Source organism: Eurosta solidaginis, chromosome 2 (genome assembly GCF_040869045.1).
Source record: "Eurosta solidaginis isolate ZX-2024a chromosome 2, ASM4086904v1, whole genome shotgun sequence".
Classification (NCBI taxonomy): domain Eukaryota; kingdom Metazoa; phylum Arthropoda; class Insecta; order Diptera; family Tephritidae; genus Eurosta; species Eurosta solidaginis.
The window spans coordinates 8,561,309-8,581,318 of record NC_090320.1 but is presented as its reverse complement, the minus strand read 5'-3'; the positions used below and the strand labels follow the sequence as shown (position 1 = coordinate 8,581,318).

The window sequence follows — 20,010 nt, the reverse complement described above, 5'->3', positions numbered from 1 at the left end:
ACCGTTTGTGCCACACTTATAACGATTCTTTCCCGCTTTTTTGACTAACGACTTTCATGCGCTCTTGATCCGCATGCTTTTTTGCTGCCCACAACCTGGTTCATTCCATAGCTAACGACGATCATCAGAGGCTACTCACAGAGCTACCCTTAGCTGTACAGATGTTAGAACTACGGTGTTGTCCATCAGCAGCTTCCTTTTTCTTTCTAGTCGCCCGCCGATATTTGCGTCCAATTTTTTAGTCGGTAGTCTTATTTGACGCCTAAATAGTTGACTATCTTCTTTGATCTTATTTGTTCAGACATCATTTCGCAGCCAACTTCTGGCGGCTTTTTTTTTTTTTTTTTTTGTTAGAAGTGTTAAAAGTTTTTTTCTGCTGGCAGCTGGAGTCCGCACGAGTCTTGCCACTTGTACATAATCAAAATATTGTGGCGAATGTTGACATCACTAGGCTGTTAGGAAATAATCACGCAACAACGAAAACATTAAAGCGAGCCACACTGGTGTACATGAATACATAAATCATCATTTGCACACATACATACAAGGTAACGAAGAGATACTCACAAACACATGTACTCATCAGCCGAAATTGTTACTCACACATACACACGCATTTATGTAGCTAAATTACCAAGCAGCAGATACAGCAGTTCTAGAAGGCGAAACGTCTAGACTTTAGTAGAAATATGCGAATGAAGCAACGGAGAGTATAAAAGCAGCGCAAGCTGAGTAGTCAGCAATCAGTTTGATTTAAACACGCTATTAAGTGCGAAGTGAAGTATCATTGTACTACTCCCAAATTAATGTAATAAAGACCATTTTGCAATACAGAATATTGGAGTGATTTATTCAACAGTTTAGCGATTCGAACGTTAGCAGAGGGTTTCAAATAAGCGGAATTTCACGAAATTCTTTACAATATCTATAGTTTGGTTGGTTGTTTCTTCTATAAGATTCTCTTGAAATAAATCTATGCCTAATATGATCCAATGCTCTTTTTTCTTGTTGCCAATTTCTTGCTGCTACCACATTTTTCTACGATTAAAAACACTTGCCAACTTTTATCACCAAGTTTACCTGAAGCGATATGTGGTTAAAAATTTTGCCATATAATGACGTTCACCTAGAGGAAAAGGAAGTCAGCTCAAGACATTAAAATGATAACAAAGCACTACTCCGTAGAACTGCATGCTTTCATGGTATAGATATGTACATATAAAGATAAATATATTCCCCTACGCAGATTCATCTATTGTGCATTAGGCAAACCACAGTTACCTGCAACTTTCCGTTTTATAGCTTGCTATACCTGTTATGTTGATGAGATGTGACAATAATCTCTTTGCAAAATGCAAGAAAAAAGTAGTCATTTTATGGAAATAATATGACATACATGGCAATATTTGCATTACAAAAGATGTAGCGTACATAAAATTGCTTGTAAATAGGTAAAAATGTTAATGCCAAGGATACCAGCTCCTGTAACGAACACTCGAGAATGCTTGACATACTCATATACATAAATATTTACTATATAAATTTATCTGATATACTAGACGTATCTGTTAGAAATGGTGCAAATTTATGCACTTTAGTAGTATGGCAACACTCATATAATTATGAATGTGCGTATGTACACACAACATTATAGGCATGCATATAAGTATATTCCTTTATGCATTTGCACATCTCTAATGTTGCAACACATATACCTTGAGCGCTCAAAAACTCATTAGCATTTTTCTAGCAGCATATTAAGTTTCTCAAAACAAAATTTCAGGAACTCGATATATAGATATTAACATGGAGCACATATTTGCCAAAGAAATTCCGGTTGTTTTCATATTTTGATTGCTAATTTTCTTTCATGTGCATTCATTTGTTACAGATTGCTGATTTTAAGGGGAGCCATGTTTTATGTAAGGATTTGTGTGTAAAAATATATGATTATTTGCACAAAAGACTGATTTAATGTAAAAGCATACAAGCTCACGATATAAGGGAAATTGAGTAGTTACCTGTATCCTTTTGCGTAATTCGCTTCGCGTAAATGTATAGTTGAGTTGATGTGAGCCCCACCAGGCATCAAGAAAGTGACTCAAAGAGTAGACATATCAGAAGCACCAAACGAACCAAAGCAGCATAAGGAAAACAAGATTGAAAAAGACAGTGAAAGCTTAAGGCACCTAACATCCTCAATTATATCCCTAACTATATTCTTTATTACTTCTGTTATCCTGGCAAGAAAAAGTCAACTGGCTAAGACAAAATTTCGAAATTTGATTAAGCTTTAGTATGTTTTTGCAATAGCCTATCCAGTTTTCTTACTGTTTCCAGATATTCGAAATCTGTCAAAAATTGCATTCTTTATGCGTGCTTGGCTTCCGAATGAAAGAGTTTAAGTCGTAATCCATAAAAAAGGCCCAGTACTCAGCGTGTGTAAATATGACAGGTGGACGTCAACAAAACTAACGGGTTTAAGTTAACTAGAACTCTTGCAGGAGTGAAAGGTAATCAGCTTTACTAGAAGCAAATAATTTCGGGCTTTTTGATAAAGCTTCGTGGGCTTCCTATCTGTAAAAAGCGATGCCGACAGGCTTTTCTGTTACTATCGGAATATTGTCGACAGCTAATTATTATCGCCGATTAATCGGAATGTTATAGCTGGGTTACAGTCATCGTTTTTGTTACGAAGTTTTATCTCATAGCGATCAAATTGATACCGCTCTAACAAAAAATCGGTAACTTTTCAATATAAAATCCATGACGATAATTTTTCCATAACAAATCTATAAATTTTTGATAACATATTGATAAATTTTCGATAAGTTATTCGATAACAAATCGATAATTTTTTGACAACATATCGATGAATTTTCGATAAGTTAATCGATAACGATCGATTTTTTGTTTTTTAGTCGATAACAAATCGATAATTTTTTCATAACACATCGATGAATTTTCGATAAGTTATTCGATAACAAATTGACAACATATCGATGAATTTTCGATAAGTTAATCGATAACGATCGATTTTTTTGTTTTTTTAGTCTACAACAAATCGATAATTTTTTGATAACAAATCGGCAACTTGCCGATAACTTTTCAATATTTTTCTGGTAACATGGCTATAACTTTTTGTTAATACATCTATAACAACCCGATAACTCGTCGAAGAAACATCGATAGATGAGTGCTAATCTTAGCTAGAAAATTTAAAACGCTTCGAAAATAAATTGATTAATCAAGAAAACAAACTTTTAACTTATCAATAACAATTTGGTAGCACGACTTCGATTTGGAATTCCAGTGTTTCTTCCCATTCCCCTCGATTCGTTTTTCTGTCTTCGCTAATTTCCGTTAACTGATTCCATGATCTAGTCAGCGAAACATTAACACTTGTATTAGCCCGTGAGAAATAAAAATGTTTGGAAGAGCTTTTCTCTCGAAGCCTACAAGACTCACTCCATCTTTTTACGATATCATTCATGATTTCGGGTCAAACTTCATGGTTAGTACGGTGCGAGACTTTCAAAGCAAATAGTAGCACTTTTCGGCGAGGATGGTTCTCAGTTGGATTTCAAAGCTGACATTGATTCCCTGTTAACGCTGCTTCTCAGTAAAGCGGCTCCCCTCACAGTTAGGGTTTATTTCGGATTCAAAGTACAGTTGCTGCCAATTCGTACTTAACTTCAACTGTGTGCAAAGTTTAAGCAAGCTTTTCTGCACATTCCTCCTTCAAACATAAGTGATAGCATTTCTTTCATTTCATTTTCCCATCTAGGTCGTAAATATACGAAAACTCTTTATTAAAAAACTTTTCCTTTGAAAACTATATATTCATTCTATTTCAAAAAAAAGATAAGGTTATCGAGCTGATGACATTCCTGCCTGACCTTCATATTTATCAAACTATTCGTTTACACGTTTGCATATTCGAAAGAAAAGAAGAAAGTGCAAAAAGCTGCATTGGTAATGGCAAGCACTTTAAAAGTAATTTTCTTCAAATGTCAGTAAAATTTTTGTAGCCTTCATATAAATTTTTTGTCGCGCTACTATTTGTTTTGAATATTAATATTGGTATGTATGAAATATTTTTGTTCAAAATAGTAAACATGTCTTCATCATTTATTATCGTGTCGTTTTACTGTTTTTTTTTTTTCTTTTTTGTAGCTAACTTTCTCTTTCTGCTCTTTCTTGCTTATCCTTCACCAGCTTTCAGCATTTAATAAAATAATGTCAAGAACAGCGTAATGGTTTGGTGAGTTGGCAACAGTTAAATTAGTTTGAAAAATGAAACCAAATTGTTTTGAAATGACTTTGTAATGAATATCGCCTTGGATATGAATTTTGGGTGCAATGCATCAAGAAAGCAACAAGTTCTTTGGTTTAGGTTTAAGGCTATCAAAAATGGCAGGAAATTGGATAAGTGTTTGAAGTTGCACCTCTACTAATTTTTTTTTAAGGCAGGAAGCACTGAAAGGCTCAAAATCAGTAGGCGAGGTATCTCCTCATCAATATGCTGAGTGGTTTAGGGACGTCTCTTATGAGGGCGAGATTTCGATAGCAAAACCTTCCCGCATCATTAGCCATGAGGTCGTTCGAAGTCGGCATAAAGCATGTAGCTTCCGTCTCGCCAATTTGTAGGAACAACTGAACAGTGGTATGACGCGAACAGGAAGACAAGTGACAAGTATTTATTTTTTTATAGTTGTTATAATCCAGGGATAGTGTCTATTAGAATATCGGGAAAGGGGGGGCCGAAAATAGCTCGCTTAAAAAAAAATCTGCAGCAAGGAGACCTTTATACATAGACCGGTATGAGAAACAAAAGGCTTTGGACTCAACGAAGAGGCATCGATCGCCTGCAGGTGATAAGCTTGGTTTAAATAGAATGAAAACCAGAAATTCTAGACCCGTAGAAGCCAGCCTTAACATGTCATGGAAGAAATAGAACATCGTATCAAATAAACAACAACCTCGAAAGCTGTAAGTCAGAAAGAGATACGAAATAGTCGCAATTTGCTAAGCACCAGAGAGCACGGATGTGGTAGGAGGTTTTTAGCCAATGGCAGGGAACATCCAGACTCCGAAAGAGAGGTAATGATGGGACTTGGAAAGATGTCTACCGAATGATGGAGATCGAGAAAAAAGGAGTGTATCAGTTTTATGATCAGTAAATGGATGAACGAACCGACTAAACCGTTTCAATTCTGCGATTAATTGAAAAGAGCGCATATCCTCACGCCAACAAAGACAATGGATCCCTTATGCAGTGAAACCGAAGGATTCTCTCCTCCATCTGCAACAACAGAATAGGAATATACGGACACTGGACTGGAAGGTTATGCTTATCTACACCTCAAAAAGATGCCTGAAGAACAATCATAATACGCGGGGAAGGTAGGAAAGGACTCCAGGCGCCTTAAATAAATTTGAAGAAGGAGTACGTAAACGTAACAATAACGTGGTGAACATACTTATATTTCTTTACTAGCAGACACGGCAGGCGTTGTTCTGCCCTAAATTTTGTCTATCTGCATACATTTTAATAAACTTTTTCCGTCTAACTCTGCCCTCGCCCTCCACACTTTTTCCTAATCTTTGTATTCACTCCACCCTCCGTATTTTTCGCTTCATCCATCTCCATCTCCATCTTCGTCTCATTCTATCTCTTTCTCAGTCTCCTTCTCTCTTTTCTCTTCTCCCAAGTTTTTCTCATTCTTTTTCATATCTTATTGCCAGTCCCAGAGGGTGGTATGTATTTTGTTCCAGTTCCATTCCGAGTCTCAGTCTCAGTCCAAGTCCTAATCCCAGTCCCAGTCCGTCTCTGGTCTACTTCCCGGAAAAAAGCACCGTAAATATTAATATAGGCAAATTTATATACCAAATTTCAGGCTATTCGAATAGGACGTATGTAAATAGGTATGTGGGTTTTATTAATTCATGTCTTTATTTCGCCTTGTAAAACTTACTCTGTACTAGAGCATAAAGCAACAGCTTCAACTTGATATCCATAATGTAAAAACACATCCTAGTGTTACCCTGATCCACGTTTTGGCCTATATTTCGAGACCCTAGTTACCAATAGATATGAAAATTATCATGTACTAAAGCACTCATCAACAGCTTCAATTTGATACCCATAATATAAAAGCACTATCTAGACGTTCACGGGCCCACGTTTTGGCCTATATCTCGAGACCCTAGTCACCCAAGGGTATAAAAATTACCCTCTACTAAAGCACTCATCAACAGCTTTCATTTGATTTCCTTATTGTTAAACACATTCTAGGTGTATCCGGGTCCCCGTTTTGGCCTATATCTCGAGACCCTAGTCACCCAGCGGCATAAAACCTACTCTGTACTAAAGCACACATTAACAGCTTCAATTTGATATCCATAATGTAAAAACACATCCTAGTGTTACCCTGATCCACGTTTTGGCCTATATCTCGAGACCCTAGTCACCAATAGGTATGAAAATTATCATGTACTAAAGCACTCATCAACAGCTTCAATTTGATACCCATAATATAAAAGCACTATCTAGACGTTCACGGGCCCACGTTTTGGCCTATATCTCGAGACCCTAGTCACCCAGGGGTATAAAAATTACCTTCTACTAAAGCACTCATCAACAGCTTTCATTTGATTTCCTTATTGTTAAACACATTCTAGGGGTACCCGGGTCCACGTTTTGGGCTATATCTCGAGACCCTAGCCTCCCAGTTATATGAAAATTATCCTGTACTATAGCACTCATCAACAGCTTTCATTTGATATCCATATTGTATAAACACATTCTAGGGGTACCCGGGTACACGTTTTGATCTCAAGACCCTAGGCACGCAGCGAAAAAAGAGGTAGACGTTGGCCGATTCTCAGACCTACTCAATATGCTCATAAAATTTCATAAGAATCGGTCGAGCCGTTTCGGAGGAGTACGGAAGCGAACATTCTGACACGAGAATTTTATATATAAGATGTAACAAACCATACCTACCGGGCACATCATTGATTTCTGCAAAATATGCTATTAATCTTCTTGAAACGATTGTACCACAAGTGTAGGTGTATAGACACAAAATAATTGAAGAAATTGTAGTTCAGGCAAAATTCTTCGGGCATGTCATATTTTGAATATTTTATTGTTTTTTTTTTTTTATTGCTTTGTCCTTAAACTTTTTAATTGAAGTTCATAACAGAAACTTTTGCTTGTGGTCAAAGTCGATATTTTCAAATTTAATTATCTATACACCTCTGCAACTATTATTCGCAACACTTGTGCAGACTTCTTACAGATATTTTTATCCGTAGATATGTATGATTATAACTACGTAGATACATATATGTATGTATATGTTGCACCCTTTAAAAAAGGCTGAAGATCTTAGTTTTGAGTGTGAAAATTTTAATTTTGAAAGATAACTTATTAATCTCTGTATTGAAGCCAGTAACTAGTGTTACCAATTTTTAGTTCAGAACTAGACCCTTAGTACAAAAAAGTACTAGTTCGATAGTAACTGGATTTTCTCTAGTTCAAAAATCGACAGTTTGGGTCTTTTTAGTTTTTAATATCTATTTGATAGATATGTTATCCACAAAGTAAAAATGATGTTAGCTTCAAAGGGCTTCAGTTTTCAGTATGCCTTCTTTCACCACACTTTGAAGCCTTTCCCTTAAGTAAACTGTACAGCATACATTTTGCAATAGATCCAGCACAGTACATTTATTAAATGACAAGCAACTTATACTTGAGTCAATTCATATTAAACATGCATAAGTCTTTCAGAGAGAGGCTATTACGGGGAATCCGTAACATAGTACCAAAACTCCAAATCAGATTTGTTATGCATTCTGTGGATAAAGGCAACAGTTTTAATATTTCGAATTTTTAACAGGATCAGAACTTTCTTGATATCGGAGTGGATATTTCCAGTGCAGATATTTATGGAACTATCGAAAAAAAGGATTAAATCGTATCAGAAACAACATGTAGAATTTCGGTCTGGTTCGGAAACAACGAAATTGTACTAACAAGTGAACTATCTAAACTATAAATTTGTACACTAGTTCGGAACTAACAAAAAAGTGCCAATAAAATGGAAATTTGAATCTAGTTCGAAACTACAGAAAAGGTAATGCAGCGGGGACAATTTCCACTGTCTAGGTTACCGTCATGTTAAATTCGCTAGATGAAAACATGGAATAAAGATAGAGGGCGAACTGGTAGTGGTTCCACATGCGCACCAGTTTCGAACTAGAAATTTTCGCTACAGGGATATTAAAACCAGAGACCAAAGAATCTAAAATTATGCATATGAAGTTCTGTTGTTCTCTCCTTTCAAGCATCATTTGTCACATCGTTCTGAAAATATTTGACATATTTAACCTCACTTCCAAATACCTACTCAAGACCGTTTAGAATATACGAGCCAAAGTGCCAAAGTCTCGCTACAGCAACATTTTTGAAGTAAGGCGCAGATAATTAAGTCACTTAAAATCAAAATTTGTAATTAAAATGCTTCGGAACGATTTTACAAAAATCGCTCAAAGCAAATATGTAGTCGCTGAAGCAATCAAAATATCACCAAAAGCTGTGAAACAAAAACTAATATTCCACTGACTATAATTGAAGACATACAACTTGTTTTCCAATCTTTTCATTTATTTCCACTTTCGTTCAAAAGTTTAATTAAAAACAGTGCTGCAAAAGCCTTATAATAACAAATGACTGAATTTGCTCAACGACGATGGCCACATAAAATTATTCCATACAATTTGTTCAAAAAGCCACTTAAAAATGATACGAATCTGTGAGTACAAAGGAGTAGGCGCTTTTTGTGAGCGCAAACTACTTTGCTTTGTTATTACAGTCAGATATTTCTTTGCCAATTGCATTGCCTAATTCGCAAGAGAAGCACATACATACATAAATACATAGACAGAACGCATGTAGACCGCATTATCTTCTGCTATTGGGTGGGTGTGTATGCAAATGAGATTGGTAGCGTGTGGGAGTGTGGGTCAGAAAATTGCTTAGCAGCAAATTAGATTTTAATAAGAACAATTGAAATGAATGAGCAAATCTTGATTGAAATGTTTAACAAACCAAAGCAATTTTGAAAATGAAATTTAACACTCACTGTTGCGTTACGTACAGTATTGAGTTAAAAGTGCGCAGTATCATAACTAAGAAATCTATGTATTACTATGGTTGAACTGGCTGGTCCATGAGGACTTCACATAGACTGAATGAGTCCGTAGTGTTTATGTATTACTATAATCAACGGAATCACTGATTCCGCGTTAAGTTTAAAAACTAGTTACGTCTTGCCACTGCTCTAACTCATTGCCATAGGCGTAGACTACTTTAAGAGCTATTGTTCGCTGTACGGACGTAAGGAGCTTATTTCGGGAGCCGTACAGTAGCGTGAATAGGGTGGTGCCCATCAGTAGCTTTCTTTTGCTTTTTTTTGTTTTTTTAAAGCGCGATGACCTCTGAAGAGATCTAAGGCCGAGCTTCTCTTCCAATTTGCGTCGTGCTCCTATTTTTCCCTCTACAAATTGGCGGGATTGGACCTACCTTTTGCTTTTGGTCTACGATATTTATCAACAAGCTCAAGTTAAGCTCTAGTCACTCCCGCGTGCTTCTCTGTGTTTCGGGTTGCAATGTAAAATTGAACATTTCATCGTAAAATACATTTCATAACACGGGACCGCGAATTGATTCCTGTGCTGCAGCGCGTGTGACTTTCATAAGCCGAGGGCCCTCTAGAGTATAGAATATAAGAATGAGATTACAGATAGAGCTTTTTAGATGACATGGAATTTTAAATCGTTGCTCTAAGCAGCTTATTAATGCAGATTGTGCCGCCAGGTGGGAATCAAAGTTTCACGTTTCCGGTGCTGTCTTCCAGCCAGCTGCCGACGTTTTTTCTATGATCCGCAACTGGGCTTGGGGTGTGTGGTCGCTACCTTAATTAAAGCAGAGCTCGCTCTTACGCTTCTGTTTGATGCTATTAACGGAACAGCTGAAAATAACCGATATTAATCTAAATGATGCGTTTACCGAACCGAACGCTTTCCACTAAAGCAGCAATAAACAGACTTGACAATTTGGTCTCGTTATCCTTCATGCGCCTTAAAGAAATAGGATTTTCCAAACTGTCCAGTCGTGCCGCCATGATTCCCATTGGGCAGTGTCCTGCCATCGCTTCGATCATCATGGATAGATGAAGTTAAGTAAACCCTTAGAGTTCCACTGAGCGATTTGCCTCAATAACTGGGCAGAGACCTCAATAAATGACAGTCACGATCAGTTCTCAAGATCCCGCTGGTACCAATAGATCAAAGCGATAGTTGCCAAAGATTTCGTTATGATCTGGCAGCAAGATGAGGGAGGTGTTGGAATAAGAAGTAGAGGCAAGGCTGAGGGAAAAAGAGAGTGCCATAGTAACAGAGGGAAATAAAGAGAGAAAACAAGAGATAGAGAGGTATAATAGAATAGTAAGTGAAATAATTGAAAGAATTGGAAGAGGAAAGTGAAAGTTGTAGGAAATCTTTGGAAATTATATAGATAAAACAAAGTTCAAAGAATACAACGCCCTTTTTCGGAGAGTGGGCCAGGACCACCTTATTTGAACTTTTTTTTTTTTCAGAGCAGAAATGGCAGGGAAATTTCTATGGGCAACAATGTGCAAATAAGAAGTAAAGGGAAGGAAATGAAGAAAACTTTATAGAGCAAAAAGTTAAAATGTATGAGGATAGTGAGAGAAAGAAGAAAAGGGAGATACGAAGCGGTAATAGGAAGTGAAAGAAGAGGGGAATACAGAGCGAGAATCAAGATATTGTAATTAGCTCTTTAATGCAATTGTCAACCTCACCTAAACCAGGCGAATTGTAGTTCAAATATGAATGTACAGAAACACATTTTTTTCATGTGAAGAGCCGGCAGCCCAAGTTCCTTACCGAGGGACGTTGTGGGAGCAGAAGGTTGGATGTTGTTTTATGAAGCAGTTCCCGAAATTTTCGGGCTTGTACCTTAATGGTGCTAGTTTCTAGAACACACAAGATCTATGTCCGGTATAGGTTGCATATATAAGAAAAAGAAAGAAGATCAAGGAAAAGCAAGCTTTTGAAATTCATTTAACTACGGCAGGCAAACCAAAGATCAATGTCGGGTCTACTAGTATTTGGGAGCTAGGCAAGGAGAATTGTTTACAAATTTACAATAAACCCTTATTAGCGCAATTTAGCATAATTTTGCACTGTACTGTACAATGATATCAAGACTATCAGTGATAATAAAACATAATGCCCTCATATTCGTCCGAAACTGCTTATAAGCTTATCTAAGAAATAGTCACATCTTGATTGTGGTTGAATTAAAATTAATTTAAATCATTTTCTGGTATTTGGTATCAGTTGTACATGCATATCTTAATAATTACCATGTGAGCATACTCGGTTTTTATTTACTATAAATCGACAGTTATTTGATTTCACCAGTTTTAGTCATTATTGTGTTATTACTTTTGTTGTTATTGTAATTTAAGTTGTGTCAATATTAGCGAACACAAAATTGGTTTCCATTCCATAGCGTGAAATTGATATAGTAATACGCGAATAACCAATAACATGCAACACATACAGATGCACATCCTTACTGCCCATTCTCGCGAAAGTCAATATTTACATATCTATAAGGGTGAGGCAATTTGGTTATAATGTTGTTCGACCTGTTTATTAAACGTTACTTTAAAGTCATTCATGGCAACAGCGTGTACGCTTATACCATGTTAATCTCTTCAAAGCCTTTTCTCCCGGTATTGGGATTCGAACTCGCACTCCTACGATGATCGATCTCTTTACAAATAGACTTGACTCAACTAAAGTCACATCTTGTTTTCCCAATATGTTTCCCATCGAAATTCGTGGTACTTTGTGTCTTCTGTTATGTGCTCTAACCGACTATAAAACTTGAAACGAAAAAAGTTTATCCACCCTTATGTATCTCGTTAGCTAGTATATGGTACCACAATTTTCTAATGGTCAAAGCTATTATCTTTTACATTGCCTTTCAGTTATTTGTCTCTAGTGCGCTTTAAGCGTGTGTATATGCAAATTCAACAATAACATAGATTGGCCTAATGTTGAGATCGACTATAATAGCTTTTAAACCCACTTCGCGGAAGTCGTTAGTAAATTTAATGAATGACCGCTGCATGCGCGGGCTCTGATCAGGGACAATGTAAATTGAAAAGTCTGTTTATTGAAAGCTGGCGAAAACAATGCAATGAGCTTAGGCAGCCTTGTGCTGCATGTTATCCTTCTCCTGAGGGAGAGTTTAATTTATTTGATTGCGGTGCTTATATTTTTGTAATTGCTGTTATAGTACTTGGATGTCGTTTTGGCACTTAGAAATATAGCCACTGACTATTCAGTCAATTTTTAATCAAAAATGTTAATAAAATTTCCTACGCTAATGCATAAACTTTAATCTAATTCTTATATCTCATATAATACTGTGACGAATATTCACATCACTAAGTGATACTAGCATCCCTAATCCGATACTAAACAGCCACTTGTATGTACGTAAACAAATCAATCATCATTTACACATGTACATGCAAGGCAACAGAGAAATATAAACTCATGTCATCATTATCAGGACACAAACTACAAATATACATGTATATAGCTGGTAAACAAGCATGAACTTCACGAAATCACTAGACCTTAGGAGAAATGGGTGAACGAGGAAACCGAGAGTATAAAAGCAGAGGCATGACTAAGCAGTTTAATTTAAGCACGCAATTAGTTGTGAAGTAAGAGTTATTGTGGAATACTCTCAAAGTAGTCTAAGGAGGTTTGGAATAAGCGAAATTTCTCTAAATTCGTTAAAATACTTTAAGCCTTGTAATACCATTATCAAATATAGATCATTTTGATCGTGTTTAAATAATCTCAAATAAAGATCAACCCAAATAAAATGTCCGGCAAATAATGTCCTAAAATGTTCTCCGAAAAACAACTGCTTTGAAAAAGTAACTAGTAACGGTTCTCAAAGGGTAACCGGTGAAAGAAATGCAGGCTGCTTCATTCTTTGTTGTTGATTTAACCGACAGTGTAATAGTTATGATTATTTTGGAACGATTTTCTGTCATGCCTTGTAAATTTTGGTTTGGTGATAACCCGATTTCGTAATTGATCCACCTTCAGCTCTTCTTGTCGTGATCGTGCTTATATGTAAGCTTTTATAATCTTTCTTTGCACTGAACTGTTCGTTTAGCTGTTTCGTTAAATTAATCCAACTGGTGTGAGAAAGTAACATGCTCTTAAAGTAATAGTAGCAGGTAGCAGTAAACTAAGCAAAAATTAAACCATTCTCAAAAATCGAACATTTTCATTAAGGTAACCGGTTACGTTAAAGTAACCGATTCTTAAAAAGCATTCGAGATAAAACGCTTCCAGAAGGCTAAACGGCCCCAGACAAATAACCGGCTCCGCAACACGTATCGGATGCGCAGAAATAGAGAAGTAACTAGTCAACGAAATATAAGCTGTTTCTTAAAGTCGGCCGATTTTGAAAAATGAATCGTTTTCGAAGAAGAAACCGGCACTTAAGTATTAACTCGTTTTATAAAACTAAGCCGTTCCAAAAACACATAGTTCCTGAAAGGTAACCCATTTCGCTAAAGTTTATTAACTTACAAAATTACCAGGAAAGTAAGCAATTTCAGAAATTAGCCGGTTCCACAAAAAGTAAAAAAAAGTTTTTGAACAGTTAACTATTCGGGAAAATAGAGTATTTCGAAAAGGTAACCGCTTCCAGAAGAGTAAACGATGCCAGAAACGTAATGGTTTACGGAAAAGTAGGAGAAGAAGAAGGATAATTTTAATTTTAATAAATTAAAGGATGGACTTTATTATATGGCTACATTTTGCGAGTTATTGTGCCATTGTACCTGATATATCGAATTGTGTGCCAAGCATATCTCATTCAAAATACTTAAATTAAAAGATAAAAAGTTACTCATACGCCACGTTTCACCTGGCTCAAGGCTTAAGCAATTTTTGTTTCCATACATGCATATAAGCTATGAAAAAAAAACTTATTTATGTTTATTAACATTGTAAACCACAAATGTTTTAATCAAAAAAATTATTTTGCACTATTATACTAATGTAATATTTAAACAAATACATACATATATATGTGACCCGGTCTATGAAAAGGTGGCTTATGACTCAAAAAATAAATTGCGAGAAACAGCTGTTAAAGATAAACAATGCATTTCTTCAGTTTCTTAGTAGTAGTACTTTTTTTGAATCATAAGCCACCTTTTCATAGACCGGGTCACATATAATACAACTAAACTGTTAAAATATAAATAAATGTCGTTCAATTGTTTGTGCGAATTAAATTAAAATTTGTTATTTGTGTCTGTTTTTTTCTTTTATTCGTCTATTTTACCTTTACCCTTAAACTAACAACAACAAAATACGACTTAACTGTTTTAACTGTCCTTTTAATATTATTTACAATTTTTTTTTATTTTTTATGTTTTTATGTTTTATTTCTCCTATTTTGTTTTTTTTTTTTCTTGTTTCCAATATTGTTTGGTTTTTTATGTTTGTAGGACGAGAAGAATCAACTTCTTATAACAAATCTTTGGCTTTCTTTGGTAAGTTTCAATTAAAATATAATTAAAACTAAAAAAAAAATTTTAAATAAGCAATTTACTAAATATTTATAATTAAAAATATAAAATATATCTTCACTTAATCGTCATATCGCTCATTAATTAAAAATCATGCAAAGTGACAAAATATTTGTTGTGTTGCTAAATTATAAATCAGGGTTTGTCCAAAATATTTTTATTTAAATTAAAAAAATATTACAAAAAATACTATATCACAAAAGAACATCACAATCAAATGTTTGCCACTTTCTTTCAAAAATTTACACACACGGCATATACTATTAATATTTATTCAGTACTGCTTATTCTTCTTCTTACCACTCCAAGCCTGATCTAAAAATTGTCCTTGCTTTTATAAATCTTACAAATTTAGAAATCCTGCATACAAATCCAAAAAAAGTTTGCAACTAATTTTAGTTTTCTAAATTTAATATAATAAACTAATTTACCTAATTTTTTTTTATATTCTTCCCTCACCTAAGCATTTAACTAAAAAAACGTAATCAATACCACAAGTTTGTTAAATTCTCTACGTAGCCTTCGTTAGCAGCTTTGTAGTTAGATATTGCAACTAATACTATCTGCTTCTTTTGTAGATTTATTCCATTTATTCACAAGTAATACAATTCAGTAGAGTCCAAAATCAATATTGGCTGATGATGTGGCTACATCATCATTATTTAGCATTAAATTAGTTTATCGGTTGAAAGAACCCATCAGTAGTTAAACTCGCTAACTTCGAACGAAGAGATTTGTCGGGATTTAAACTTGTGATACCTTTTGAATGCGTAGGTGCCTCTGAAACAGCCGCTACCTTTGCTTATATAAAATAGATCTTGACTGCTTAAACTTAACCGTTGTTGGCACAAGTGGCTACCAACTGTTCCGCGTCCGATTAGCACCAGTTCGGAGGTGGACATTAAACCTGTAGTTCGACACTATTTTTGCCTGATTTTCTTCCATTTTGTCTGCAGGTAAACGGCAGCCTTTCCCAGATAATTTCCAATTTGAAAATATGTGGCCTGAAAAATTTTCTATTCATACAGTTTATAGAATAATCTAGCCAGGTCCTTTCGTGAATGCTTGCCTACCTAGGGCCGAGGTTTTATGTGGGCATTGGTAGAATATTTTTTGGCAGAAAGCTGTTATCCACTACCAACTAGGCCGTACTAAGTGCATTCAACACATATATTTAAAGCATAGCTACCAGTACGACCGGCTTCATTTTTGAGAAAGATGAGTTGGTAGATATATATTTTTAAAACAGGGCAAGCGTCCTCTGATCAGGTGTTTCCAATTGTTAAAAATCCTAGCAATCTCAGTCTTTCTATGAAAAAAGGCTCACAAACACGCTATTGAGTCTGAGTAAAAGTGGTCCAAGCTATGAGTGTATGCTATAGAGTCTGAATCAAAACAGTGTTTCGTTTTTATAAGTATTTTGTCTGAACAATGTTCAATCGGCACTCTCATCGCGAGGAGGGAAATCAGGCTTTTTATTTACCGCCGCAGTTGCAAATGCTTTGTGTGAATTAGAAAGATATACCAATGTCTGGTACTAAGAAGATAACCTACATAGAATGATCAATCAATTTTAAACGAGAAAAAAACGGTAGCTACCAAATTATTTGTCTTCAGTGTATATTGCATTTGTAAACTGTGCAATAACGTATAAACATATAAGCACATAAGCTTTAAAAACAGAGTGAATACCCCAACTGATTCTACGATATGGTTTGATCCATGATGTCTGACTAAGAAAGGGGATCTCCCGATGGCATAAAATAAGCACATTTAAAGCCTAGCTTCTGACAAATAATAATTTTTCGGCTCACTCCTTTCACCTCAATAAGCCTACAACATAAAGAAAATTTAGTATCGACTGGTCCCGAGATATAGGCCAAAACGTGGACCCGGGTACCCCTAGAATGTGTTTATAGAATATGGATAATAAATGAAAGCTGTTGATGAGTGCTTTAGTAGATGATAATTTCCATACCCATGGGTGACTAGGGTCTCGAGATATAGGCCAAAACGTGGACCCGGGTACCCCTAGAGCGTGTTTATAAGATATGGACATCAAATGAAAGCTGTTGATGAGTGCTTTAGTAGTACCCAGCTTAACCGGCAAGAGGGCTCAGTTAACTGGTGGTATCTCCATCAGAAGCCGCTTACACTGCTTGAAGAATATAACTAAGCTTGTGTAGAGAGTAGGGGCGGGGTTGCTGCACGGGTTGGACCACTTCCATTTGCTTGGAAGCCACCCAATTGTGTATAGTATACATAATATATGTCTTCAGAATAAATCAAAAGCCGATTGTAAGTTATTTGCGCACTAAAGAGCTGGGAAATATTAATTTAATTTAGGGATCCCAAAGAAAAATATAATTCACGCAAAATCATCCTGGGCTCGTATCGTGTTTTACGATCCGTAATTGAAACAAATTTTTCAAATCTCGATAGCCCTTCACTGATGAATCGGATTAGTTACATTTTTGAGCTGGGTATGATGCGTGTACATTAGATGTATAATTTTTTATCATTTTTATAAGTAGTTTGACAGTTTCCTATTTATCATTTGAGTGAAAATGGGTTTTCATCCATTATCGTATAATATGATACGTGCCCTATTATTATTATGCAAAAAGAAATTGTCTTTGCATTCCCAACTTAAGTAGGCTCTGCGTCCTCAGTCTATTGGGCTTTGAGATGAATCTACGATACCATTAACAAAAAAAACATACCAAATGAGATTAAATTAATTGTATTACTAGATATAACATTTGAAATTGAAATATTAGAAGGCTTGAACTAAATTAGTATATATTTCCGACAAAATTTAGCCGTGTGTGCTAAATTGATTAATTAAAAAAGCTAAATACTCAAATGTTTAACTAGTAGTTATAAATAACTGGATTCATTTCTATCATTCAGCTTTGTTCGCTTCGCTCTTTTTTTATGCCAATTCATTTTTTTTTTTTTTTTGTAATTTTGATCACAAAATTTTATATCATTTGTTTTAGTATACGAAATGAGTTCATAATGACACCACCACATCACCTGTCTTTAAATTTAACTATTGAAATTGTTTTTGGTTTGAAAAATTATAAAAAATTTAACTAACAAAACGACACATGAATGCATGCAGCAGATTTTTGATACGTATATTCATATTTAACTTTTATTTCATTTAATTTTTGTAAATAATTGTTATACTCAATTTCAAATAACACTATAACAAATACATATGAAATTAAAACTTTTTAAAATTCTAAATTGAACTATCCTTATTAAGTAAATGGTTGTGATACTGATGAAGTCTACAGTGGCAGAAGTAGAATTTAGTATACATATCCCAACCCTCTAGAATAGTATGCACCTGTAAAAGATTAATGTATAAGAAGAAAAAAGCATATTAATGCCTTCCAAGCCCGATGTGCTACTATTACTCCTAGCTTTGAAGTAAACAAAATACTAGTGTGGCGAATATTGGCATCACTAAGCTGTTAGTAAATAATCACAACAACAAACACAGCAAGCAGCAACTCTTATGTACATAATCACAACAACAAAAACAGCAAGAAGCAACTCTTATGTACATGTACACATTAAGGCAAGCAACACTTACGTACATAAAAGACGAAGAAGAATGTCTCACATACACATATGTTGTCATCAGCTAAGAGAGGAAGTAGCTACTTACACAAACACACGCATATGGCTAGAAGAAAAGCATAAACTTCAAATATACATATATATAGCTGGTTAACCAAGCATGAGGTGCAGATGATCTAGAACACATGATCGTGAAACGACTAGACCCTGGGAGAATTGGCGAACAAGATAACCGAGAGTATAATAGCAGCACAAGCTGAGGAATCAGTAAAACAGTTGGTGAAGTACGTGATATTGAAGTATAATTGTACTACTACCAAAGTAGTCTAAATAAAGACCATCTTGCTATGCTGAATATTGAAGTTATTTATTCGACATTCAGCGATTCGAACGTTTGCAAAAGGTGCAAAATAGTCGCAATCCCCCAGAATTCGTTACAATAACATTCAATCATGTAAGCAATATTTTAATGTAGTCAGTACTGACACACAAGTATTTTTTCTAAGAACTTATATCATACGAGATCTTACAGCCCTTTTTACAAAGCAGCTTGTGTTGAATGCTTCGAAACTTATAAACTCTATGTATATTCTTACATAATCTCTACCATTTTAACTCTCATTTTACTTAAAATAATTAAATCTATATTCAAGTTAGAATGGGCTACATTAATTAACCGCACAAAATGCAAACTTTTAAGTGGTCTGTGGCTTTAGAGAGTAAAAGACGAAGTTTGCTAAAGCAAACAAAACTCAGTTATACAAAAATTATAAACTAACACCATAAAAAATTTTGGCTCTGGTAACAACAATACAACAGTGATGCGAACATTTTAACGTACAACAATTGCACTACGTGAAAACATGAGACATAAGTGCAGTGGGACAGACATAGACGAAAAGTGCTTAAGGGGTTACGCCAACATACATTAATTGGCTAAAATATTTCTTTTGAAAAAAGGGTCTGCAGCTGATTCAGGACTAGGGGTTTTACTTTAAGATCAGATTTGATCATGTTTGAGTCATGTACTTTTATCAGGAAGAAAGATATTTCTGCACAAACAAATTATTCACAAGTTTCGCTAGTGTCTAAGAATAGAATAGTTAAGAAGAGGGAGCAGGTTTTGATAAATTTCTTATATAAGGGGATTGTGCAATAAAGTAAAAAAAATGTAAGGCGCGATAACCTCCGAAGAGATCTAAGGCCGAGCTTCTCTTCCAATTTGCGTCATGCTCCTCTTGATTTTCCCTACAAATTGGCCCCTACATGTTTTATGCCGACTCCGAACGGCAAATGCAAGGCAGATGAGTTTTCACTGAGAGCTTTTCATGGCAGAAATACACTCGGAGCGCTTGCCAAACACTGCCGAGGGGCGACCCCGCTTAGAAAAATTTTCTTCTAATTGAAAAACTTTATTTTTAAAATTTTGGCGTTGCTTTGCCCGGGGTGTAAACCCAGGGCAACGGTGTGGTAGGCGGAGCACGCTACCATCACACCACGGTGGCCGCCAATAACTTATCCGTTTGAATAAATGTATGTATAATTATAAAATTTAATCCAATTTTTTTTTGTGTGCGAATGCAGCTTATCCTGAACTATTTTGCTAGTCACTGTGTCTAACCTGGGACATTTCTCATAAGTGCTTACATCATTTTTTTTTTTTCTCGAAATTCTGTTCATA

General features: G+C 35.4%; 1 protein-coding gene across 14 annotated transcripts in view; it reads left to right on the top strand.

The window, feature by feature from the left end:
• nAChRalpha6 (nicotinic acetylcholine receptor alpha6) overlaps window positions 1-20,010 on the top strand; it is a 694,673-nt gene that overhangs the window by 518,990 nt on the left and 155,673 nt on the right. For 11 of the 14 annotated variants that reach the window (XM_067764329.1, XM_067764328.1, XM_067764323.1 and 8 more), the window contains one exon: window positions 14,655-14,699. The exons of the other annotated variants lie outside the window; for them this stretch is intronic. In XM_067764329.1, coding sequence (XP_067620430.1) covers window positions 14,655-14,699 — 45 coding nt within the window. The remainder of the gene's footprint in view (window positions 1-14,654; window positions 14,700-20,010) is intronic. 14 annotated transcript variants of the gene reach the window in all.